We start from the raw sequence: 27,653 nt of genomic DNA, 5'->3' as shown, positions 1-27,653 counted from the left end.
GCTCAACGGTTTAGTGTCTGCCTTCCGCCCAGGGCATGGTCCTAGGGACCTGGAGTCGAGTCCCACGTCGGGCTCCCTGCATGGAGCCTGCTTCTCCCTCTGCCTCTCTCTTTCTCTCTCTCATGAATAAATAAAATCTTAAAAAAAAAAAAAGTCCAGTTTCCAACAAAATATTATGAGACACGTAAAGTAACAAGAAAGAATGGCCTATACACCAGGAAAAAAGCCGACAATCACCTATGAGGGTGACCAGATGTCAGAATGAACAAAAACATCAAAGTCTTACAAATCTATTCAGAGAACTAAATAAAACCATGATTAAAGTAGTAAAGGAAGGCATGATGACAATGTCACATCAAATAAAGAATATCGAGAGAGAGATAGATTGAGATTATTTTTACACCAGAAGGAAATTCTGAAGTTTGAAAGCCCACTAAGTAAAATGAAAAAAAAAAACAAAAAAACAAAAAAAAAAAACTTGAGTTAAAAGTATACCTGAACTGGCCAAAGAAAGAAATTAGTAAAACTTGCAGGTCAGTAGAGATTACACAATCCAAAAAACAGGGAGAAAGAATGAAGAGAAACAAAGAGAGCCTTAGAGAAATGTGACATACCACTGAGTACACCAATATGGGCCTAATGCAAGTACTAGGAGAGGAAAGGAAAAGAAAAAATGTTTGAAGCAATCATGGCTGAAATTTATTTAAAAACATCAATTTACACATTCAGGAAGCTTAACTATAACAAGATAAAGAAATCCACAAATAGACATTATCATGGTAAAAATACTGAAAGCCAAAGAGAAAAATCTTGAAAGCAGCAAGAAGAAAAACAAATTGCCATTTACAAGAGAAATCTCACAAAATTAATAGCTGACTTATTATCATCAGAAACAATGGAATCCAGAAAGCAGTGGGATAAGATATCCCAAGTCCTCAGAACAAAACGATCAACAAGGAATTCTACATCCACTAAAGGTCTTTCAAAAATAGAGGTGAAATAAAGACATTCCCAGTAAATTCAGAGGATTTCTTGCTAGCAGACGGAGGTAAGTGGGAAAGAAGTTGTATTGGGCTAAGTAAATCACTCCATATGGTAACTTGAATTCAGAGGTACAAATGAAGAAAACAAGAGATAAATAAAGTTATATAATAAACATACAGGGATTTAAATCATTAAAGAATTAAAATGCTGCAATGGGAAATATTAATGCAAAAAAAGCAGCAGTAAAGGAAGACGAGAGAAAAAAAGACATAAGAGACAAAAAGTAAAATGGTAGGCATAAATCCAATTAGATAAATAATATCACTAAATGTGAATGGATTAAAGAATCAAGTCAAAAGGCAGAGATTATCAGACTGGATACAAAAATAAGATACAACTATACTGTCTTGAAGAGATATTTTATATTCAAAGATATATACAGGTTGAAAGTGAAAGCATAGATAAAGATGTATCAGGCAAACAGCAAACACAAGAAAGCTGGAGGTTCTATATCATTATCAGACAAAATATACTTTAAAACAACAACAAAAAAATGAGATGCCTGGGTGGCTCAGTGGTTGAGCATCTGCCTTCAGCTCAGGGTGTGGGGTCCTGGGATCGATTCCCACATTGGGCTCCCCACATGGACCCTGCTTCTCCCCCTGCCTGTGAGTCTCTGCCTCTCAATCTATCTCTCATGAATAAATAAATAAAATATTTTTAAAAATAAAATTAAAATTAAACCAAAAAAATGGTGGGGCACCTATATGGCTCAGTTGTTAAGTGGCAGCTGACTTAATCTCAGCTCAGGTCTTGATTTCAGGGTTGTGAGTTTAAGTCTCATACTGGGCTACACAGTGAGCATGGAGCCTACTTTTTAAAAAAGTTATTAGAGATAGAGACATTTAATTATAATAAAGGACTGATCCAGCAGGAAGATAAAAAAATTACAAACACATATGGGCAATACAACAGAGCACCAAAACAAAAATAAACAAGAAATGGCAAAAATGAAATATAAACAATTCAGTAGCTTGACAATATTTAGACAATAATAAAGACTTCATTAATACTCCACTTTCAATAATAGACAAAGCAATTAGGTGGAGATCAACAAGGATCTAGGTGACTTGAACAACACTATAAACCAACTGGACCTAAAAGACATCTATATAAATATGCCAGCCAACAACAGAATATACATTCTTCTCAAAGAAACATGGAATATTCTCCAGGACCGACCTAAAGAAGGTAAAATTTGGGACGTAAAAACTTCAATAATTCATTTAAAGGGAAAAATAGAAGCACCTAGCTGGTTCATTCGGTAGAGCATGTGACTCAAGCTCAAGCCCTACACTGGATGTGGAGCCTACTTAAAAAAAAATAAAGGAAAAGAAAAAGAATATAAAGTATGTTCTGTGATCACAATGGAAAGAGAAGTAACAAAGAAATTTTGGAAAATCACAAATAAGTGGAAATTAAACAAAACACTTCTATATAACCAATGAATACAAGAACAAAGCAAAACGTATAGGTGGCAGCTAAAGCAATACTCAGAGGGAAATTTATAACTGCAAATCTCAATATTGAGAAAGAAGAAAGATCTCAAAAGATGAACCTTCTACCTTAAGATACTAGAAAAAGGGATGCCTGAGTGGCTTAGTGGTTGAGTGTCTGCCTTCAGCTCAGGGTGTGGTCCTGGAGTCCCAGGATCAAGTGCCCACATCCGGCTCCCCTTGAGGAGTCTGCTTCTCCCTCTGCCTATGCCTCTCTGTGTGTGTCTCATGAATAAAGAAACAAAATACTTATAAAAAAAAAGATATTAGAAAAAGAGAGCAAAGTAAACTTAAAGCAAGCAGGAGGAAATAATAAAATTAGAAGCAACTGATGAAACATAAAATAGAAAAAGATCAATAAAACCAAAAGCTTATTCTTTCAAAAGAGCAACAAAATTGACTTAGCTTGACTGTCCAAGAAAAAGACAAGACTCAAATTACTACAATCAGGAGAGTAAGGGCAACATCACTATTGATCTTACAGAAAGGAATATAAAGGAATACCATGACCAACAGTCTGCTGATCAATTAGATAACCCAGATGAAGGAGACATATTCCTATGAAGAGACAAACTACCAAAAACTTACTCAAGAACAAATAGACAAGCTAAATAGACCTGTAAGAAGACATTCAGACTTCTGTTCAAGAATGGCGTTTGGTCAATGGGAATCCACATAGCTTCAACATGTGTATTGAGAAGTGCTAGTTCTGTTCAGGACTCATTTACACCCAGCATGGCATGATGTCTGCAATGATTGCAAGGTATTCAGATTCTGTAAATTTAAGTGTCATAAAAACTTTAGAGAGAGGTGCAATCATCACAAGGTCAGGGGGACTAAAGCATTCCATAAAAGAGCTGGTAAAAAGCTTACAGTGGATAATTCAGCTGAATTTGAAAAATGCAGAAAGAACTGTCCAATATGAGAGCTATGGAATAAAACTACTGATGCAATAAAACTACTGATGGAGAGATGAAAAGATTAAACAAACAAAAAGCTAAATTTATAGTAAACAACAGATTAAAGAAAAATAATTACATAAAGTTCAGGACATCAAAGTCAAGCAAAACATCATCTTATTCAAACTCCTCTTGGAGGCAAAGGAAAACAGTTTTAAGAAAAAATGGTACAGACATTACAGCAGGATGTAGACATGGAAGATATTTCTTAAAAATCTCATTCACCATTTCTATTGAGTGCATTTGAAAATCTCCTTAGGAGACTAAGAACTTCCAAATTATTAATTTATATCTTAAATAAGATCACTCAAATGAAAGGTAATTAAAAATATATATCTCCTACATTGCTATCTGCAAAACATTAGATATTATGGATGTTAGATTGTATCTCCACTGTCAAGCCTTCACTGATAGTAACATTTTGTTTTGTTTTTAAGATTTTATTTATTTGAGAGAGTGAGAAAGTGCAAGTATACACATGGGTGGAGGAGGAGGGAAATAGACACCCTTTCAGCATAAAAATACTCAACAAAGAAGAAAAGGAAGGAAACTTCCTCAGCTTGATGAGGGGCATCTACAAAAAACCCATAGATAACATTAAATTTAATTTTGAGAGACTGGATGCTTCCTCCTCCAAGATCAGAAACAATACAAAGATATTTGATTTGCCATTTCTACATTATTTTAGAGATTCTAGCCAGGACAACTAGGTAAGAAAATGAAATAAAAGACTGGAAAGGAAGAAGTGAAACCATCTCTATTCGCAGATGACAAAATTCTGTGTACAGAAATTCCTAATGAATCCATTACAAAACAATTAATAAAGCAGTTCAGCAAGATTGCAGGATACAAGCTCAATATACAAATATCAATTGCGTATCTATACACTTACAATGAACAATCTGAAAATGAAATTTTGAAAATTCCATTTACAAGAACAAAATAATAAGTTTAACAGAAGTACTACAAAAGTTATTCTAAAAACTATAAAAGACTGAAAGAAATTCAAAAAGATCTAAATAAAAATCACCCCACGTTTATGGTCAGAAGACAGTATTGTTAAGGTGGCAAAACTCCTCAAATTGATCTACAGAGTCAAGGCAATCTCTGTCAAAATCCCATCTGGATTCTTTGTGGAAACTGATAAGCTAATTCTATGATCCTTTTGGAACGAAATAGACTCAAAATAGCAAAACAATATGGAAAAAGAACAAAGTTGGAGGACTCACACTCCCTGATTTCAAAACTTAAAGCAATAAACTATCGAGATGGGTATGTTAGCATAATGACAGATGTATATATAGATCATCTGAACAGAATTCAAAATCCAGAAATGAAGTCACAGGTCTATGGTCAACTGATTTTCAACTCAAATGTCAAGGCCATTCAGTAAAGAATAGTCTTCAACAAATAGTGTAGAACAACTGGATAGTCAGTCACATGCAAAAGAATGGAAGTCAAACCCTTACCTCATACAATTAACAAAAATTAATTCAAAATGGATCACAGATCTTATTTTGGCAACTAAAATTACAAAAATATTTTAAGAAAACATAGGAATAAATTTACATGACCTCAGATTTGGCAGTATTTTCTTAGTTATGACACCAAAAGCACAAACAACAAAAGAAAAAAAATTGAACTTCATCAAAATGAAAAACTTTATGCATCAAAGGACACTATCAAGGAAGTACAAAGACAACTCAAGTAAGAGGAGAAAATATTTTTAAATCATGTATCTGACACAGGACTTTTATCTAGAATATATAAAAAACTCTTATAAACTCAGTAAGACAACCTAGATTAAAAGGCCAAGGATTTGAAGAGACATTTCTCCAAAACACATAAATGGTTAATGAACACATGAAAAGATACTTGACATCATTAGTCACCAGGGAAACACAAACCAAAACAACAAGATAACACTTCACACCTATGAGGATGGCTATAATCAAAAGATCAGATAATAAGGATTAATGAGGATGTGGAGAAATTTGAATCCTCATATATTGCTGGTGGTAATGTAAAATGGTGCAGCCATTTTGGAAAATAGTCTGGTAGTTTCACAAACCATTAAATACATAGTTCTCATATGACCCAGCAATTCCATTCCTAGGTTTATATTACACATCTACATAAAAGCGTATACATGAATATTTATCTATAGCAGCAATATTCATAACAGCCAAAAAATAGAAATAGTTCAAACGTCCATCAACTGATGGATAACAAAAGCTGGCATGTCCATCAGTAGAGTATTATTCAGCCACAAAAAGGAATGAAGTACTGATTCATATTACAGTATGAGTGGACTTTGAAACCATGATGCTAATTCAAAGAGGCCAGTCACAAAATGCGTACAATTCTTTTTTAACTGAAATGTCTAGAATAGACAAATCTATAAAGACAGAAAGTAGATTAAAGGGTTACTTTGGGCTGGGGAGAATAGGGCATAGGGTGTGATAGCCAGTGGGTTCGTCGGGGCGGGGGTCGGGGGCTGAGGGTGGTAATGAAAATGTTAAAATCCACTGTGGTGATAGTTGCACATACCTGTGACCATACTGAAATTACAGAATTGTATACTTTAACTGGTTCAATTGTATGGCATGAGTTGTATTATCTCAATAAAGCCATCTTTAAAGAACTTTTTTTTTTGGTACCAATTTTAATGCCTTTTTTTTTCCCAAGAGAACCTTTAAGCAATTCCTCATAACCATCTCAAGTCCTTTATCTTCATTCAGAATGTTTAGTATTTATCGGAGGATAACAGGACAAAACCAGATACACACAAAAGACACAGCCAGAGAAGTTGAGAATCTGGAATTACCCGTGCCTTTGTCTTCCCCCTCATCCCATATTCTTATCAGTCACCACAGTCTATGATGTGGCCTCTTAAGAAAAGTCTTCTGACAGCCTTTTGAGGGCTCTGGAGCCATAGACACATAGGTTCTAATACACGGCTCTGTGCTCAACCCCCAGCTGGACCCACGACAAACAACTCAGCTCCTGAACAAAAAATGTTCTCTTTGGCAGAACATAGGTATCCACACCTAAGCTTTTAATGGTGGATATAAAGAAGAACCTATGTAACATATGGAAAGCTGTGGCCCAGTGCTTGACATAAAGCAAGCACTCAATAATGAGAGTTATCTTCAACTCCACCTTTCCAATCCCATTATGGCCTTCCTCTTCTGTACCTGGACAACCCCACCAGCCCCTCACAGCCACTCTGCCGAACACCAGCTCTGTTCCTTCTAAATCCATCTTCCATTTAGTTCTCAAAATGACTAATATCTGCTCCTGCATATCTGACAGTGCAATTTCCTAGCTGAAAATACTTTAGTCCACTGTTTCACATATCTTTAAGTCTTAATTCTTTAATATACATGGACCCTAACCACATTTCTCTTGTACTGTACTCATAAGCAACAGTAACTCACTTTTTAAATTTCCCCCAAACATACCGCAGTATTATTGTATTTCATTCTTGTGCTCATACCATGTCTCCTCTCTCAAAAACCCCTTCCACTCTCCAAGTGGCCTGTGTGGCTTTTTTCTTGTTTTTAATTTTCCCTCCCTAATGACTCAACTTAAAAGTTATCTTTTTCCAGAAAGCCTTTCCAAGCTTCCCATGTAGATAGTGCTTCTCACATTTTAGCAAGCATAAGAATCCCCTGGAGGCTTTTCCAAATAGATTACTGAGCCTCACCCCTCAAAAGTTCAGATTTAGGAAGTCTGGGGTGGGACCAGAGAATCTGCATTCTTAACAAATTCCCATGTGCTTATACACTACTGCTTGATACCACCTCTTCTGCTACACTCAACACTCTATTCACATTTCCTATTTATATGTCTTTCTCTATGAGCTCGGTGAAGATAGGGGACACTAACCAGCAGTTAGGATACTGCTAACCACAGATCACATGTAAAGTTATCTGGACCCTGCCATACAGCTGCTCACTTCCCAATTACTCACATTCCATCATTAATGTCAAGACTTTAGGGTTACTGAAGGCTTACTATCTAGGAGCCACCCCAGCTCTGCCTTTGTCCCTCAGATCCAGACAATCACTAAGTCTTGCTGGATGCGTGTCTTGCTTAGTCAGTAGAGCATGTGACTCTTGATCTCTGGGTCATGAGTTCAAGCCCCACATTGGGGGGAAAAATAGTAGTAACATTCAATACTAAAGAAAGCACACTCCTGCTACTGATATGCCAGTATCTTAAAAATATCAGCAAGTAGCACCTATGATTGGTGTCAAGGCTTTACCTTCATCTGAGCCAGCTGCTGCTGCTGCTGTTGCTGCTGCAACCTCCGGAGAGCCTCTTGTTGCTGCTGCCTCTGGCGCATTAACTCCTTCTGCCGCTGGAGCTCTAACTCTTTCCTCTTCCGCTCCTCTTCTTCATGCCGGAGTCGGGCTGCCTCCTCTTCCATTCGCAGCCGGTTCTCCTCTAATCGACGCTGGGCTTCTTCTTCTTCCCTGGCCCATTTTGCAGCTTCCTCTTCCTTCCAAGAAGGAAAAATAAAAGAGAATAAAATTTAATTGTGTTTTAAAAAATCTGAATCATTTTTGAAGGTTTCTGTTAAAAAGCTATAGAAGTAACAGAGAAAGCAGAAACTTTATGATGACAAAAAGCAGTTTTCTTTTAAAATACATTTACAGTAGCTACAAAGGCTCAGTGTGTTTACAGGATAAATTTTTAATTTATTTGCTAATTTCTTCATAAAAGGAATGTCACTTCAAACATTTGTGATAAAGACCGACCTAAGAGGGATGCCTGGGTGGCTCAGCAGTTGACTGTCTGCCTTCGGCTCAGGGCATGATCCCGGAGTTCCAGGATCGAGAGCCACATCAGCTCCCTGCAAGAAGCCTGCTTCTCCCTCTGCCTATGTCTCTGCCTTCTCTGTGTCTCTCGTGAATAAATAAAATCTTTAAGAAAAAAAAAAAAAAAAAAAAAAAGGCTGACCTAAGAGATCACCACCAACTGCAGTAAAGGCTTCTGAAAACTGTTCCTATGTGGAGGCAGAGCTAGCTTTTCAGGGTGGTGGGCTTGAAGAGGCACCAGGACTTTGCAAAGCCAGATTACCAAGAAAGCCTCAAGCAGCTCTGGAACCAGAGCAACCTTATAAGACCATTTAAATTTCACCACTGATTCACACCCCCTGTAGCCCACAGGTCCTTGGGCACATCTCTCCTTGACCTATTGTCTATCCCTCTACTATCTGTCCTGTACCTCGGCTCATTTTCCTTCTGCTTTCCTTCTTCAAAAACCATTGCAATGTGCCCTCTGGAACGCTCCTTGTCCTCCCCTTCACAGAATCTGCTTACTATACCTACAATGATGTGTTTTATCCAGATAGTACATTTCTCTTTATTCTCCAGAACTCCGGGCAGATATTGACCACTCTATGAGGACTTCCCTAGCCTTGCTTTTAGGAGGTAGACTTCCCCTCTGCCATTTCATTATATCCATTTATACCTTGCCCTTTTCTGTTTGCTCCTAGCCCACCCATGGCAACAACTATTTCCTATCCAAAAACGATTCCTTTCAGGCTTCTTCCTTGCAGACAGAAGATCAGTCACCTCAGACATCTAAAATGCCAGATTTCACTTTTTAAGCTTCCACTGTAACTAGGGCCACCCATGTGATATGATTTAGGCTAAAGGGATGTCTGCTGGAAGGCTTCTAGAAAAGGTATTCTTCTTCTTCCTCGACCCTGCCACCATCCCCAAGAAGGTATTCTTTTGAAACAAAAGAAGCATTAGAGAGGGACCATTTGCTTGCAGACTGTACAAGGGTATGGTATCCAAAACTCTTAATCATGAGGTGAAAAATCTAGTCAAAAGTCAAGCCACCAAGAAACACTAGAGTACAAGTTTGCAAAAGACCTGGATCCTTAATGATAACACTGAGTTACTGAAGTCGTGTATAACTACCTTATCCATTGACAGGCAATCTGTTGTTTAAACTATTTTTAGGTGAATATTTTGGTTTTGCAGCTGAAAGTATCCTAACTGTGGCATTTATTTCCTGTATAATCATCACCAACATAACCTATGAGCTTAGGGACAGAAACAATTTCTTTAAAACTTTCATACCTCACTGGGAAACAAGCACAGTAACTGGCATGGACTACTTTAACTAAAAATGTTAACTGTCACATGAATAAGCCAAATGATGAATCGATTGACATACAATCTATCCTTGAAGCTATCTACCTCTAATAGAATTTAGGTTGCTCAAAGAGCTTCAGTTAAGGACTTAGGCAAAAGCAGGTAACATCCAGCTTGTGTCGACCTACATGTGTATGTGTGGACTGTCCATAGTGATTTCCTTCCAAAGAGCACAGTGCATGGGGAGAAGAGTGATGTTTATAGTACAGAAACCTATCAGGCACTGCTGCAGGCAGGTCACTAAAGTCTACCCCAGCAGTAATTAGTCACATTGATAATATGTACCCTTGATAGAGTGTGATAAAAATGGCGCTTTGCCTCTGTGTGATCTACTTTCTAAGCACCCCTAAATCCAACTGAATTGGGAGAAAAACATCAGATGAATTCCTTAGAACTGCCAAAGACCTCAAAAACAAGGAAAGCCTGAGAAGCGGTCAAGTGAAGAAGCAGCTGAGGAGACAACTAAATGTAGTACTTTGGATTTGGGATATGGGAAAAGAAAAAGGACATGAGGAAAAAACTGAAGAAATGTGAAAAAAAAAAAAAAAAAAAACTCCTCCTCCATTCTCCTCCTCATTAACTATGGACTTAGTTAATAACAACACAACACAACACAACACAACAATAATGGTTTAATGTGACAAATGTACCATACTAATGTAAGATAAAAAATAATAGAGGACACTATATTATCATTCAGATTTTTCTGAAAATCTAATACTGTTCTAATATAATAGAGTCTACTAATAAAAAAAAATCTAAGTTCTTAAACATTAAAAAGAAATGCTTTAGTGGTTCTGGCTGCCCGTAGTGGCAGAATGGCCTGGCTGGACTAGAACTGGAATAGTGCCTACTGTTGCACAGTCTGTGAAAATATGCAGCAGCACTTAATAGAGCACTTTAGAAAAAACAAAGAGTACCCTGAGGCAAAAGTGGGTAAAGTGCAGATCTCTCATTTGTTTTTTTTAAAGGGTAGGGACTTCTTTAGATTTCTCTCTGGTATGGGGGTGGGGGTGGGCTGGTTCTATGATATTTTATCCAGCTTTCATAATTACCTGTGGGACAGTCATTACAAAAGTAGTTGAGGATCAGTTAGGTCTCTTATAATAACTCTTAGTAAAATAGACTATCCTCTTCTTCAAACATTTTCTAATCACAAATGCCTAGCTTCAAAAAAGCAATGAGAAGAGCAAGCCATCTGTCACCTGCTTGCGTAACAACTCCTCCTGCTTCCGCCTTTCTTCCTCTTCTCTCCTCCTCTCCTCCAGTCTCCTAAGAGCTTCTTCTTGCTGTTGTCTTTCTTCCTCTTCTCGCTGTCGCCTTAATGCAATTTCTTGCTCCCTTTGGCGTCGCAGAGCTTCTTCCTAAATTTAAAAAGAAAAATGGCAGGTGGATGTGTGTGTGTGTGTGTGTGTGTGTGTGTGTGTGTGTGTGTGTATGAGAGAGAGAAACAAACTCTGGATCTTGATTAATATATTCCATTATAATTTGAAAAGAGACTATGTGTTGCTAAGGCTCTGTTAACAGTAAATATAAAAAGAATACAACCAGGATCTAGAGTAAAAAGTAAATATGTGAGTTGGGAAGTACACATATCAACAATTAAAATAGTTTGTATTTAAAGTATTAGTAGTGAGGCACCTGGCTCAGTCCATTAGGCATCCAACCCTTGATTTCAGCTCAGGTCATAATCTTAGGGTTGTGGGATCAAGCCCCATGTCAGGCTCTGCACTTTGCAGGGAGTTTACTTGAGACTCTCTCTCCCTCTACCACTGCCCCTCCCCACCTCCTCATAAATAAATAAATAAATGTATGTGTGTATGTATGTATGTATGTATGTATGTATGTATGTAGGTCTCCCTCTTCCCCTCCACCCACCATCCCTATATTAGTGCACACACAGGGTCTTCTACCTAAAAAATAAATGAACAAGGGCACCTGGGTGGCTCAGTGGTTGAACACAATCAGGTTGTGATCCCGGTGTCCTGGGATTGAGTCCTGCATCAGGCTCCTTGCAGGGAGCCTGCTTCTCCCTCTGCCTGTGTCTCTACCTCTCTGCCTCGTCCCCTCTGTCTCTCATGAATAAATAAATAAAATCTTAAAATAATAATAATAATAATAAATAAATAAGATAAACTAGTAGTAGTTAAATAGCACTACACTAAGAGTCAGTCCTAGTTTCTCCATTAGCTACTGAATAAAGCTGTGTAGTTTAGAATGTGTTCTGAAGAACAAAGTCCCCCATACAAGTACAAAGAAAAGAGTCTCACCATCAAAATAATTTACGAAATACTGAGCAACACAGAATTAAACTGAATTCTTTACTGTAATACTTCTTAGAGCCCTTACATGCTAGTGTAGAGTGTAACTCTTAAGAAATATTAGTTCAAATCTAACTCAGCATGGACCCTTCTGTTCTTCACAGAGTACCTCTTGGTGCCGATAATGGGTATGAAATGTGAGAGAAAGCTGGACTTTGGGGCTATTACAGAGCAGACTATTTCAACTGGGATCTGTAAAAATCCCAACAGAAAAAGGGATCCAGCACAGGAACAGAGAATCCCCAAAAAAGAAATACAAACAGCCAAAATGCATGAAAACTGTTCATCACTGGTTATAAATACTTAAACAAAGACTTAGTTACAATCTAACTAAAAATATTCAAAAGAAATCAACTTCAGTGATGTACCAGGACTGAAGCTACCCCCCCAGGGGCTACAAGTGGGTCACAGACATTTCTTCTAAAGGAAGTGAATCTCCTAAGGTTTTAATCCCAATCCTGCCATTAACTCCCTCTGAGAGACCAGCTCCCGAGAACTGAGAATGTGGTTCAGGGCTAATTCTGGGGCAGTATTCTCCAAGGTATACCTGTTTCCTTCGGGCGAGCTCTTCTTCCTCCCGCCTCTTCCTTTCCTCCTCCTGCTGTCTCCGAAGAATTTCCTCCTGTTGTCTCCGGAGTTCTTCTTGCCTCTTTCGTTCCTCCTCTTCCCGTTTTGCCCTCATTTCTGCCTCTCTTCTCTCCTGTTCTAGCTGTGATTACAAGAAAACACTCTAAGAAACCTGAAGCCAAGCACAGAAACACTCCAACATCACTGACCAGCACCATTAGGAGAAGCCAGAAGATGCAGACACTACACCATTCACTGTTGCTTGTACTGCAACTGAGTGATGAAGCTAGCTCTGTGAGAACTCAGCTCTGTTGTGTCGCAGTAAGTACAACAGTGTCATGCTCTTCTAAACTGAATGGATTCTCCTCCTCACTCCACACTACCACATGTCATCGCCTAGACATAGGAGAAAGTGGCCAACAGGAGAGTAATGTCAGAACTCTCTTGGGGTGGCACTTCTGTGCTCATCCCTACAAAGAATTTTCTGATTCAAGATCTAATAGTGTGTCTACAAGGTTTCATTAGCAACACTGTAAAGCTGCTAATGTGAAAAAAACACAGCTCTTTAAAATTTGAAGATCAATCTCCTAACTAGTTCTATAATTTATAGTTCTTAGTTACTAGTCCAATCCAGCACCCAGTTTCCAATCTCACTGCCACATGCCAGTTCAAGCTTTCACTTTCTCATCCACATTTCTAAGAGTCCCTTATTTGGGTTTCCCAGCATCCATTTTGCCCACATTCCCCAGCACATCTTAAGTTCCATCAAAATAAATCACTCCAGGGCTTACATTTAACACCATCCTTCACCCTGAAAATAAACCTTAACCCTCTAACAGGACATGTATAAGGACTCTCATGACTGGCTTGTCTTATCTAAGCCTCCTTGTTCTCCACTAATCAATCCCTCAGACACACAATGTCCCCAGCAGGCCAGACCAAATTATTTAGCTGCTTCTTGAGCCAGTATGTTCTCATGCATTTCTGAGCCTTTACAGGAACTGGCTCCTTTAACTGGATTAAATCCTACTGTTCTTCAAGTGAAAGTCAGTGCAGGTAACACTGTCCATCAACGTCACACAATTCCTGATGCCCACCTCTCCAACAAGGTGAGAATAGCTAGCCCATATGCTTTCCTGACCACCCTTGTAACTGTGTTACTTACCTGTGTGTCATTGCCTTCTACCCACTTCAAAACACACACACACACACACCCCAGACACAAAAGACTGCAGGCTCCTATCCCTCATCATCTACATGTTCCCAGCACAAAGCACTACAGTACTAGAACACTCTCCAGAATTAGCTGAATTATGGTCTCTTACTCATTTATGGAGACAGACCCTGACCATGAACCCCTTCTACGTTCTGGACCCTCTAAGGAGACTGCCAGTACCTCAGAGGATAAGAACACATTAAGTACAAAATAGGAACAAGATTCTCCCAGAGGCATGAGGACCGAGAATCATTATAACAGCAATAAGTGTTGGTAAGACATCCTTAGCTGACAAGTAATAACCAGAATTCAAGACTTCCTGCTACTCCAGAAGACGTGAATGGAACACAGGATTTAATGTTGAGCTTTTCAACCACATTTCTGGGTACAGTAAGAAATGTAAACTAACACCACTATAAAGATTCAATGTGAAAACTCAAGCCACAGATCAATGGTCTGATAAGCAATGCAGTGCATATTTTCCTAGGTCTTAGGAAAGTGTTTATACTATAAATAATGTAATTAAAGTATACATATGATCATAATCATTAATGTGTCAACCAACAACCAATTAATTTAGTTTGCTAATTTTCATTGTTTGAGGTCTTTTTTGGGAGAAGAGGAAATGGTAAGGATAGAATATGAATGTGCTTATTCCACTAAGTAACAGTAAACTAACAGGAAAAAGTAGAGCTAGCAAGAGAGACATCAGTAAACAAATGCTGTCCTACAGCTGGAAAGCAAGCACTACTATGGGAGAATGAGTTTCAGACCTTTGCAGCTTTGGCCTTCTCCATCTGCTGAAGCTGTTCAAGGGCTGGTCCTGGAGTTGTGGTGTCAAGGGGAAGATCCCATACACTACCACCTTCCCAAACTGTGAAACAATAAAGAAAAAAGTGAGGGATATCAGAGCTTTTATATATATATATATATATACACACACACACACACACACACATATATATATCTCCCCACATATCCACATAAGCTGTTTCCCTGCCCTGAATGAGCTCCATCATAGTGCTTTTAGGCAGACTAAACTGCCACTGAACTCTGGTTTAAATCAATATCCTTCACCCATCTAGAAGGAAATAAATTACCAGGCATTTGCTAGGAAACTAATTTCATCTTCAAAAACCCTGTAAGAGGGGCAGCACCTGAGTGGCTCACTTGGTTGGCATCTGATTCTTGATTTTGGTTCAGGTCATGATCTCAGGGTCATGAGATTGAGCCGGGTATTGGGCTCCACACTGGGCGTGGAGTCTGCTTAGGATTCCTTCCCTTCCTCTCCCCCGCACCCCGGCCCTCTCCCTTTCCTGGTGCCCCTCTCCCACTCCCTCCCCTCCCTCTCTCTTGAAACAAACCAACTCTGTATCTGTTCATATCCCTCATCTTTACAGATGAATAAGCTAAGGATCAGGAGTAGTTCCATAACATTCCCAAGGACACACACCAAGCATGTGGCCATGCCAGGATTTAAATCCCAGTGTGTTAGATGATCCAAAGCCCACAGCATTCCCAGCAGCCGTACAAACTCTTATTGCACACTCAGTAGAGTGAGTGGGGTCAAGAGAGGTATATAACTGTGAAACTAGAGAGCGAGCATTAAGTAGTTGCACGATGTTATGAATGTATTAAATGCCACTGAATTGCTCATCTAAAAATGGTTAATGTTCTGCTAAGTGAAATTTCACTTCAAAGAGAGAGAAAGAGGTATAGCTGGAGCTAGGGAAGCCTCTGGAAAGGCTGGGAAGATCTCACAAATGACAATGGGTCCTGCTGACAGCACAAGGTCAGATGAAGTAGTAAACAGATAAAGATTTCTGAGTCTATTTTCCTATTGCCAGCAAAAGGTTTGCTGACATCACTTTCCAGCATTCTCTATTCCCTATATCCCTACTTCTGTAGGGATAAATTATTGGTTGTAGAAAACCAACGGACCATTTGTAAAAGGCCTTGATCATTCCACACCCAAAGAAAGAAACTGCTTAATAAGGTATTTACAAACAGTTCCCCCAAAACTGGAGAATATTTTAGCATCATAACTATAAATGGCTACCAAGAAAAAAATAAGGTACACAGAGTAGGGAAAGTTGATGAAGGACGATAATCAGTCCTTCTCCTGCTATAATCCCCAGGACCGGTATTAGCAAGAGAACTACAGCCTGAAAAGCTCAAGGGCTTTAAGAAAAATCCATCAATGGGGCAGCCCTGGTGGCTCAGAGGTTTAGCGCCACCTTTGGCCCAGGGTGTGTTCTTGGAGTCCCGGGATCGAGTCCCAACATCAGGCTCCCTGCATGGGGCCTGCTTCTCCCTCTGCCTGTGTCTCTGCCTCTCTCTCTCTCTCTCTCTGTCTCTCATGAATAAATAAATAAAATCTTTAAAAAAAAAAAAAAGAAAAAAAGAAAAATCCATCAATGCCTATGGTTCCTGAGAATTGTCAACACCAACTATAACCTCTTGTAAGGACTGTCCATGGTTCAAACTACCTACATCTGCAGTTATCAAATCTTAAAAACCATTAAGTGTTCCACCAATATCAAGACTTAAAAAAAAAATTCCAGCCCCAAAATTTCTAATTTGATGCAAAAAGATCAGAGAATAAGGTAGGGTGCTCACTTTAAAGCAGCCTTTTCTCATCTCAAAACTTCTGGGTGCCTGCAGTGTTAAGCTATATATATTAATCCTTCACTCAAAAGAAAAAATGTTTTTACTTAAGCTTTTTTTTTTTTCCCCCACTCTGGCAAAAGAAATAAAAAGAACATTTCAAAAGACTTTTCTTCTTTTTAAAGATTTTATTTATTCATGAGAGACACACACACAGAGAAAGGCAGAGACACAGGCAGAGGGATCCCTTAAAAGACTTTTCCACACTGGTAGAGCAACATAAAGAGAGAGGCTGATTCAAATTCATGAAATTTATCTACTAAACACTTCTGGCAAATCCTTAACAGTGAATTTTCAATAATATTTTTCAATCCTTTGGTGGCGTCTATTAAAAAATGAGACTTTTTGTTAATATTCAATATAAAATTGTTCAAAAGTGACATATTTTTTAAAAGTTGAACTATAAAATAAAAGTCTAAATCCTTGGAGCTACCTTAAAGGCCAATCTAAATTTTTACCTGTAGGCTGTGAGGCTGTTGGTTGAAGCTCCCAGATAGAACCAGTATCTGGCACCGACACAGACCTAGTTACTGAAGGAATGATGTTCTGATCAGATATTCTGCAAAAGGGAAATAAAAAAATTAACTTGTTCTTGTCATTTGCAAAAATAAAGAGGAATTTCTACATTATTGGCAGGTTTTTCCAGCTATTTAGCCAGAAAACTCCTTCATTGTTTTAACTAAAATGTAACACCACCAAAGTGTTTAGGAGAGGAACAAAGATAGAGGCCCAGTTATCACCCTCTGGAATCAAGGTATTAACAAATGTTGATTTCTAAAGGAATATACCTATATTCTTAAAAAAAAAAAAAAACAAAAAAAACAGAATATGTCAGTAAGAATAACAGAGCCAGCTTGTTATAATGAAAAATCCATAGACCATAAGTCAAAAGGTCTTCGTTTTATTCCTTTGAAGTCTTCTGTGTAGTATGTCAACGGAGTCCTTTCATCTCTCGGTGTATCAGTTATCCATCCGTAAACTGGCACCTTACTGCTTAACCTGCCTACCTCACTAGATGGGTTAGGACTCAAGAGAGAAATGTAGAAGGTTTTGGTAAAATTGGACAGTAAGATTTTTAAGAAGGTCATCGATACCTCTGAAGGAATACAAGTATTGCCCTGAATGATAATCTGAAACTACAGAAATTTAAGACTTCTAGCATAATTTCCTTTTCCTCAGACTTATCTGAATGGCTTTTGGGTTCTGGAAGAGTTTAAGTCTATATGGCAGTGTGAATATCTTTCTTGAGTTCTCATGGGTGAAAAGGAGATTAAACTTCTGGACTATAATTTTGTTGTTGGTTCTCTAAGAATATACTGCTTTTTCAATGTCCTCATTATTCTGTGATTCTTATTCCAAATTTATCCTCTATTAGTACAAAGACCAAAAATGCTTTATTGCCAGCTTAGTTATTATTTTTAAAAGCTATATTCTGTTTTTACACATAATACACACATGTGCCATGTGTGGGTATTTTGATACCAGAGTTCATACATTATACCAACATTTCCTTTCTTCTCTTTAATACACACACACACACACACACACACACACACACACACACACAATGTTAACACATCATGGAATGATGACCAACCTCATTTTCAGGGCCTGGAACTGTTGGAGAAGAAGTGCCAACTGCTGCTGCTGCTGTGAAGACAAAGCTGCTTTCTGTTGTTGAGCCAAAACCTGTGCATACTGCTGTCTTCAAAAAGTAAAATAAAGTGTAACCTGTCAATCCACATTTAGTGCACTTTACTGAGATACTGAAAAGCAAAGGTTGGTCTACCACCCCCCAAAAAACCACTAGAAATAGCTATCAAATAAATTTTAACAATTCTTCATGATAGTTATACAGAAAATTCTGTCATTCTGTCAAAAAACTGAACTTCTAGATAACATGATGAAAGAGGAGAGCAAGAAAAAAAAAGAAAAAGAAAAAAGGAAAATTACAAAATGTCAAAAACTAGCAAACTCCCCAAAACTAATGTCAGAAAGCAAATGAAAAATAAAACAGATTCGAACTATTTCCACATGAAGCACCTTTTGCAAAAATAAAAATAACTTGTATAAAGATTCTTAAAATTTATGTTTCAGCTTAGAAAATTTTAGGTTAAGATTTTTTTCACTAGATCGGGGTAAACAATTTTTTTTCTGTAAAGAGCCAGACAGTAAATATTTTCAGCTTTGCAGGCCACATGCAACTATTTAATTCTGCCACTGCAGTGCAAAAGCAGCCATAGACAACACACCAACATATGTGTGTAGCTGTGTTCCAAATAAAACCCTACTTATGGGGCACCTGGGTGACTCAGTGGCTGAGCATCTGCCTTCAGCTCAGGGCGTGATCCGATCCCAGGGTTCTGGGATCGAGTCCCACATTAGGCTCCCCACAGGAGCCTGCTTCTCCCTCTGCCTATGTCTCTCATGAATTAAAAAAAATTAAAAAATAAAAAAACCTGCTCATGACAACAGGGACCAAGCTGGTTTGTCAATCTTTGCACCAGATGACAGTAAATCTTACTGCTTCTACCAAAAGGACACATAATTCAAGTGATTTTGCCATTATTCCACATCACTACTAACAGTATAAATTTTTACTTCTTCTCTGCCCTCTCAACTATGTTTTTTCTCTGGCATTCAAAGTTGAGCCATTTAATTCTTAAAATGCTTGTTGTTTCTTGCTTTAGGAGCTAACGAGCTTGCAAAATTATAGTTAATGTGTCATTTTCTGTAAATTTCTGGTACTTATAAAGGTAAGACCAAACTCCAAATATATAGTGGTAACATGGCACTAACTGGGTGACTGAAGTATCTTATAAACTTTTAGTTCTCTGCTATAAAAGGTAAAACATGGGAGATTATATCTAAAGGCACTTTGGGGCTCCTGGGAGGCTTACCAATAGAGTCAGACTCTTGGTTTCGGCTCAGGTCATGATATTGGGGTCCTGAAATGGAGCCCACATGGCACTCCGCATTTAGGGGGAAGTTTGTTTTTCCCTCTCCCTCTGCCCCTCCCCCCGACTCATGTGTACACACTCTCAAACAAATAAAATCTTCAAAAAAAATTTTTTTAAATAAAGGCACTTTGAATAATGCAGGGTACCCTACTGTATTATTGCTCTTACTGTATTAAGAACTGCTGGTACTGAAGGTGCTGCATTTGGTACAAGGCAGTGAGCTCCTGCTGCCTGGTCAGTCGTTCCTGGTCCAACTCTCCCTAGGAGTGAAGGGGTAGGGAAAGAAATACCACTGAACAAACTGCAAAGAGCCTAAAAGCCATTTACTACATACATCTGAAAGCAAAGTCAATCTCAGATCTTTACAAGCCACTCTCTCTTTATGCCCCAAATGCTTTTCTTACAAAGTTCTTTAAAGGCTAAACAATGCCATCTAGTGGAAGAAGGTGGTGTCTGCATTTTTAAGAGATTCCCTATGGTGGGAAAGGGGTCCTCATTTCAGCAGTTGTTCTCCCCTCCTACCCTTGAAGCTAAATATTATACTGTACTCCAGAGTCATTACTGTTAACTAAAAAATATATTATTTCCCAATGTTAAAAGTGATCTCTAAATTTGGAGATCACGCAGAATTAGAGAAATAGGACAAAACAGGAGTAAAATTACAGAAGTTAATGTGACAGTAGGAATTTTACAAGGGCCCCTAATGAATATAGAGAACAATGTAGATATATGTCTTGTCAAAGATGCTGAGCAGTTTTAAATTAACGGAATATGAAAGAGCTTTGAAAATTGTAACTGTCAACCCTAAAATTTGGTGTTTCTATTACTATTAATACATCATGAGTTGGAAAAGATACAGTTTTTTAGTTTGTATTTTCAAATAACATAGCTGGAATTTAAATTCTGAAAAGTTAAAATTGGGAGAAAGAATAAAATGTGAAGTATAAGATAACAAATAATGAAGACATAAGGGTGACACAGACTAAGGCAAGTCATTAATGAACAGTTTATCTCTTTATTATACAGAAAGTAGGCTTTGAAATAAAATATTTGATACACAATTTGGGGGGGTGGAGATCATTTCAAATTCAGGAACATTTTTCTTTTCATTAAATATGGGAAGGTGGAAGCTACACTAGATTAATCTAAAATGTCTGCATAAAAACCTACATTTCAAGGTATATTCATCATCAAAGTGAACTCTCTTACCAGTGCTATTCAGGGCAATGACAATAACAGCTGACAGAAACAGAGCTTGCCATGGTTCTGCCCCTTAAGTAAGTCTAATTGAGGCTCAGCCCCCTTACCTGGAAGTCAGGAAATGGGCTAGAGCAACCATGCCAAGCTCCAAGGGATGAATTTTCAGCACTGAAACATGCACAATAACTCATCCCAATTTCAGAAAAGGGAAATAAAGCTCAAACTTGGTATATAAGTTAAATGTTTATACAATAATTTTTCTTTTGATTTACAACAGAAATGTCAGAAATAATCTCCCTCACCTAGAACTTGTCACTGCTCTCCAAATTATAGGAGGTTTCGCCCATCAGTGGATTGCGACACTGATTACTAGGTCAAGATAAACATTCATATAGAAAGGAAGGAAGGGAGGGAGGGAAGAAAATATGTGCATGGCACAAAATGTTCTGTGAAATTTCTTTCACAAAAATATACATATGGTTATGAACGTAAAGAGTAGTAATGTAAAACTCACTTTTATTTTCCTACAGGCTGTGGCCAAACAAGTTTGATGGCCACTGTTCTTACCTATAAACCCCTTTGACCATAGAGTTTGAGGCCTATTTGCCCTCATCTCGAACCCACCACAAGGCCTAGCACAGGCCCTCACTATGTAGCTGATGAATAAATCAATGGTGACTGTTATTGCAGTGACCCAGTGTTCCCACTAAAGGTGTCTGACCATGGCCACTTCTGACTACTGCAGCCACCCAACACTCCAACCTGGAAAAGGAAACATAAAGCACAGATTCGAGGCCCTCCAAAAAGAATTCTACAGGGAGAAGGGAGAAGCAGCTGCAGAGAGGTACAATTTCCCCTTTCAAAGATATTCCAGTGCCAGTATATGAGGTATGTTACATTATGAATCAATTTTTAGTTACAATACCAGTAACTAATATTTAAAAAAAGAAAAAATCTTCAAAATATTCCAAAGCACTAAATTTTTTTTATTAGCAACATTTATTTGCTTTAAGATAAACCTAAAATTTAGGAATTTTATGAGTCAGCAACCAAGTGGCAAACAGAGGGGAGGGAAGAAGGGAAGGGAAAGAGGAGAATGCGCATTCTAACCAGATGCAAAAAGGAACTCTAAGAAGTCAACAGAACTGAAGCACAATACATAAAGTTAAAAGCTCTGAAGTGAGTTTAGAAAATTAGGAGCCAGGACACGTAGGACCTAGTAGGCAAGACAGAGTAAGATGTTCTTTATTCTACACCTGCTAGAAGAAAGCTACTGAAGGTTTTCCTTTAGAATTTAGGGATTGGAGGGTGAACACAGGTATTTGAGTTCTAAAAAGATCACTATAGCTAGGTATGCAGTCCCCAATTCAGACTGTCCATTGTCATCTCAATTACTCTCAAAAAATGCAGTTTCTTCCTTGTAAGATGCAACATCTGCATTGTGTTTACAAAGAGAAGCAAGTGTTTCTGCACCTCTTATGTGTTCTGAGAGAGCTGTAAGGTACTTACCATATGAGGAGGGGGAGCTGGGCCGGGAGAGAAGGGAACCCTTCCCCACATTTTCATGATATCACCAAGAGGTTGGAAGCTTTCATCACATGCTCTCTTCACCAATAAAGACATAGTAAAATAACCCGCCTGAAACCATTCCGCCATCTCCTGATTATTGAAGGGACCTATAATAGCACCAATTAAACAGAAGGGCAATAAAAATCCTTTCAGACTGAAGACGAAAAAAATATTTCCTGAGTCTGATCCTTAACCAAAGATACAACTTGTTTGAGGTCTATCAAATATTTTGTATGATATTTTAATTTAATCCATCCCCAGAGGCAGTTAAATAGGCTTCTAACTAATAAAATGCAACAGAAATGATTTTGAAATAAGACTCCTGTCTATACATCCCAAATTCTCTGTGGCACTTTAATTATTTTAAGAAGTGTAACTGTCTCCATTTCACTTGATCTCTACAATTCATTTGTCAGAATTCATAAAAATGAGTGTTTTTGTTAGATTTTGTATTACTTAGGCATAAATATAAACATGTAGTTAGGCTAAATATGCTTTTCTCTAATTTTCATTTTCTGCCAGATTATTAAAGGTTAAGCAAAGTATAAGCAACAATCTATTAAATTAAGATAAATTGCAGTTTATTTACCCAGGTATGACTAAATTTGGCCAGGGGCATGGGGGGTGGGGGGTGGTGTTAACATTCTCTAGATGTTTTATAATTAAAAATTAAATATTTTATAGAAAAAACAACAAATGCACTCTGATTCATATCCATTCATTCATTCATTCACTAAATATTTACTGAACACCAATTATATGGGTCTAGGCCATGGGAATACAATAGTAAATAAAACAAAGCCCTAGAACATCCATTTCTGGGAAGATAGAATAGATATACTTGTCCCTGCTCCTTCTGCTAAATTCAACAAAAAACCCTACACATTATATACAAAAGAAACAAAAGATGACCCCAAAGAGTAGAGAGAAAAAAAGTAGACTTGCTAGAGCCTTGGAGCCTAAGGAACCATACAGTGGTGGTGAATTCCCTGACTTTTCATTTTACCTCATGTATCCCAAATTTGGAGAAGTTGTCAGTAACAAAAAACATAACCCAATATATACAACTAAAAATACGACACAATTATATGCTACCTACAAGAAAGTAATTTTAAATATAATATAGGCAAATTGAAAATAAAAGGATATAACTCTGGGAAACGAACGAGGGGTAGTGGAAAGGCAGGTGGGCAGGGGGATGGGGTGACTGGGAGGGGGGCACTTGACAGGATGAGCACTGGGTGTTATGCTATATGTTGGCAAATCAAACTCCAACAAAAAAATATACAAAAAATAAAAAAATAAAAACAAAACCATTTTTAATTGAAAAAAAAAAGAAAATAAAAGGATAGAAAAAGATATATCATGCAAGTGTTAAGGGGGGGAAAAGGCTGGAATAGCTATATTAGTATTTGATAAAGTAGACTTCAAAACAAAGAAAATTAACAGAGACAGAGAGGATATGTATTAACAAAGGGTCAATCCACCAAAAAGACATAGTAATTATAAAAATGTATACATCAAACAAAGCTGCAAAAATACATGAAGCAAAATCTAATAAAACTATAAAGACAGAGAAATCCTCAGTTACAGATGCAGACCTCAACACCATTCCCACAACAACTGATATAATTAGACAGAAAACCAACAAGATTACAGAGCTCAACAAAACCATCAATGAACAAGGTCCAACTGATGTTTATAGAATGCTCCAGACAGCAAAATAAACATTCTTTTCAAGTACCCATAGAACATACAGCAAAATGAACTATACTGAGCCATAAAGAAGTCTCAAAAAAATGTTAAAAACTGAAATTATATACGGTGTGTTTTTCAACCACAATAAAATCAAACCAGAAATCATTAACAGAAAGATAACAGGAAAACTCCAAACACTTGGAAACTAAACACATTCCAAGTTATCCACAAGTAAAAGTGGAAGTCTCATGAGGGCCTGGATGGCTCAGTCCGAAGAGTATATGACTCTTGATCTCAGGATCATGAGTTCAATATGGTATAGAAATTACTTAAATATATATTTTTTAAAGTGGAGGTTTCAAGGGCAATCAAAAAAAAAAAAATATATATATATATATACCGAACTGGAGGCACCTGGGTAGCTTAGTCAGTTAAGCGTCCAACTCTTGATTTTGGCTCATATCATGATTTCAAGGTTGTGAGATTAAGCCCCCAGTCAGGATCACATGCTAGGCATGGAGCCTGCTTAAGATTTTCTCTTTTTCTTCCCCTGCAATCCCCCACCTCTCTCTCTCTTAAGAAAAAAAGGTACACTGAACTGAATGAAAATGAAAATACATGTATAAAAATTTGTGGTACTCAGTTTAAGTGCTGAAAGAGAAATTCACAGTATTAAATGCTTACATTAGAAAAGTCTCAAATCAATAATATAAGCACCCACCCTCAAGACCCTAGAAAAAGAGAAGCAAACCCTAAAAAGGAAGAAAGAAATAATAAAGAGCACAACTCAATGAAATTGAAAACAACAATAGTGAAAAATATCGAAGTTGATTCTTTGAAAAGATCAATAAAATTATCAAATATCTAGCAAGACTAGCAATGACAAAAGAGAAATGAACAAATTACCAAGATCAGGAATAGAAACAGGGGCCATCACTAGAGAACCTGAAAATATCAAAAAGAAAATAAGGGAATACTCCAAATAACTCTACCCACACAAATTTGACATCTTAGATGAAATAGATGAATTCATCAAAAAACACAAACTACCAAATTAACTCATATTAAATCAATAATTTAAATAGCCCCTGTAACTATTAGGGATATTGAATTTTATGATTCCCCAAAAATAGGGCATCTGGCTGGCTCAGTCATATGACTCTTAATCTCAAGGTTGTGAGTTCAAGTCCCATGTTTGGCATGGGGCCTATTTTAAAATTAAATTAAATTAAATTTAAATTAAATTCCCAAAAGAGAAGTCCCCAGATGGTTTCACTAGAGAATTCTACAAAACATTTAAAGAAAAATTAACACCAACCCTAAATAATCTTCCAGAAAATAGGAGAGGGAGTTAATTTCCCAGTTCATTTTATGAAGCTAATATTACTGATAATAAAATTAGACAATGAGAATATATATATATAAAAAAACTACAAAACAGAGAATATATATATAAAAAAAAAAAAAACCTACAAAACAACATGCTTCATGAACACAAAAATCCTTAACTAAACATTACCAAACAGGATCTAGCAATATATAAAAAGAGTTATACACCATGAATAAAAGGGGTTTACTCCAAGGATGTAAAGCTTCTTCAATATTCAAAATGTAACCAATTTAATCTACCATACTAAAATTGTTAAAGAAGAAAGATCATGGGAACATATCAACAGATACAGAAAAGGATTTGACAAAATCCGATACCAACTGTAATAAAAACTCTCAAAAAATAAAGTATCTTCCTCAACTTCATAAAGGATATCTATAAAAAGCCAGCAACTAACATTACACTTAATTATTAAAGACTGAATGTCTTCCCCTTAAAATAGGAACAAAGGAAAGAAAAAGCAAGTATATCTGCTTCCACTCATCACAGTCAACATAGTGTTGGAATATACAATAAAGCAACAAAAGGAAATAAAAGATATAGGTTGGAAACAAACAAAAAAAAAAACTGTTGCTATTTACAGATGACACTAATGTCTACAAAGGAAATCCTACAGAATCTAACATTAACCACAAAAAAACTCCTAAAACTAATAAATGAACTCAGCAAGGTCACAGACTAAAGAGAAACATCCAAAACTCAATTCTATGTAGTAACAATGAACACAAAGACATTGAAATAAAATTTATAATTACTCAAAAATCAAGTAGATGCAAATCTAATAGAGTGTGTATCTATTCTAAAAACTACACAAGCTCATAGACTGGAAAAGTTAACATGAGAAAGATGTCAATTTTCTTCAAAATAACAGAGGTTTAACATAGTTCCTATTAAAATCTCAGCAAGATATTTAAATATAGATTTCTTAATATATTTATATGGTAAATATAGATAATAGTATTCTAAAATTTATATGGAAAGGTATAGAAACTAGGAAAGCTAAAAACTATTTTGATAAAAATAAACTAGGAGGAAAAAAAGGGGAGGAATTAGTCTATCCAATTTCAAGATGTATTACATAGCTACAATAATCAAGACTGTGATATTGGTGGAAAGACAGACACACAGATCAGTAGAATAAAGAACACAGAAACAGACCAACATAAAAATGCCCAACTGAATTTTAACTAAGATACAAAAGCAATTTGAAAGAGGAAAGATGGTTTTCAACAAATGGTTCCAGAGTAACTAGATATCCATCAGCAAAAAAAACCCCCCACTTTTACCTAAGTCCCATTCATTACACAAAAATTAACTCAAAATAGATCATAGAGTTGGATCTCCTAGCTGGCACACTGAGTTGAGCAATTGACTTTTGGTTTCAGCTCAGGTCATGATCTCAGGGTAGTGGGATCAAGCACCACATCAGGCTCCCTGCTCAGTGTGGAGTCTGCTTGAGACTCTCTCCCTCTGCCCCTTTTCCTGGCTTCCTCTCTCTCTCAAATAAATAAATCTTTAAAAAAAAAAAAAAAAAGATTGGAGAATTAAATGTAAAACAAAAACTATAAACTATTTTGGAAAGGAAATTTGGGATCTGAAGCCAGGAGAAGAGTTCTTTGGTCTCAGACTTACTACCAAAAACACAATCTATAAAAGGGAAAAACTGATCAACTGGACTTCATCAGTATTTAAAACTTTTGATCTGTGAAGGACTCTGTTATGAGGATAAAAAGATACAGATGGGAGAAAATATCTGCAAACCACATATCTAACAAAGGACTAGTATCTATATATATAAAGAAGCCCCCCCCCCCAAAAAAAGAAGTCTCAAAACTCAAAGGTTAAAAAAAAAGCAAACAATTAGAACATGGGTAAAAAAACCATGAAGAGACAGTTTACTAAAGAGAATAAGCAACCAATAAACACATTAAAAGATGCTCAAAACCCCAAACTACAATGAGGTATCGCTACACAGTATGTCAAAACAGCTAACATAAAAAATATACTGTCAAGGATATGAAGAAACCAAGTAACTCATAGATTGCTGCGGGAATACAAAATGGTTCAGCCCTTCTGGAAAACAGTATGGCAATTTCCATACAATCTAGCAATTGCACTCCTCGGTATTTATATCTCAGAGGAATGAAGAGTTGTGTTAACACAAAAGCTTACCTATAAATATTTAACAACTTTATCATAATAGCCAAAAATGAGGAGACCCTGGGTGGCTCAGTTAAGTATCTGACTCCTGGTTTCGACTCAAGTCACCTCAGAGTTCTGAGATCAAGCCCCACATCAGGCTCTGCACTCAGAACAGAGTCTGACTGAGATTCTCCCCCCTTTCTCCCTCTGCCCCTCCCCACTATGAGCACTCTCTAAAATAAATAAAT

At 37.2% G+C, this 27,653-nt stretch overlaps 1 protein-coding gene and 1 pseudogene across 9 annotated transcripts in view; one reads left to right on the top strand and one right to left on the bottom strand.

Moving 5' to 3' along the window:
- The window catches only part of GIGYF2 (GRB10 interacting GYF protein 2), a 136,232-nt gene that overhangs the window by 16,783 nt on the left and 91,796 nt on the right, over window positions 1–27,653 (bottom strand). For all 9 annotated transcript variants that reach the window (XM_077869264.1, XM_077869258.1, XM_077869259.1 and 6 more), the window contains 8 exons: window positions 22,116–22,282; window positions 19,575–19,666; window positions 18,044–18,151; window positions 16,905–17,005; window positions 14,553–14,653; window positions 12,544–12,705; window positions 10,881–11,039; window positions 7,770–8,006 (listed from right to left, as the gene is read on the bottom strand). In XM_077869264.1, the coding sequence (XP_077725390.1) occupies window positions 7,770–8,006; window positions 10,881–11,039; window positions 12,544–12,705; window positions 14,553–14,653; window positions 16,905–17,005; window positions 18,044–18,151; window positions 19,575–19,666; window positions 22,116–22,282 (1,127 nt within the window). The remainder of the gene's footprint in view (window positions 1–7,769; window positions 8,007–10,880; window positions 11,040–12,543; window positions 12,706–14,552; window positions 14,654–16,904; window positions 17,006–18,043; window positions 18,152–19,574; window positions 19,667–22,115; window positions 22,283–27,653) is intronic.
- Window positions 3,227–3,711, top strand: LOC144296232 (putative ribosome biogenesis protein RLP24 pseudogene; annotated as a pseudogene).

The sequence above is a fragment of the Canis aureus genome, chromosome 24 (genome assembly GCF_053574225.1).
Source record: "Canis aureus isolate CA01 chromosome 24, VMU_Caureus_v.1.0, whole genome shotgun sequence".
NCBI classification, from domain to species: Eukaryota; Metazoa; Chordata; class Mammalia; order Carnivora; family Canidae; genus Canis; species Canis aureus.
The sequence above is the reverse complement of the archived record's forward strand: the minus strand, read 5'-3'. Positions and strand labels throughout refer to the sequence as shown.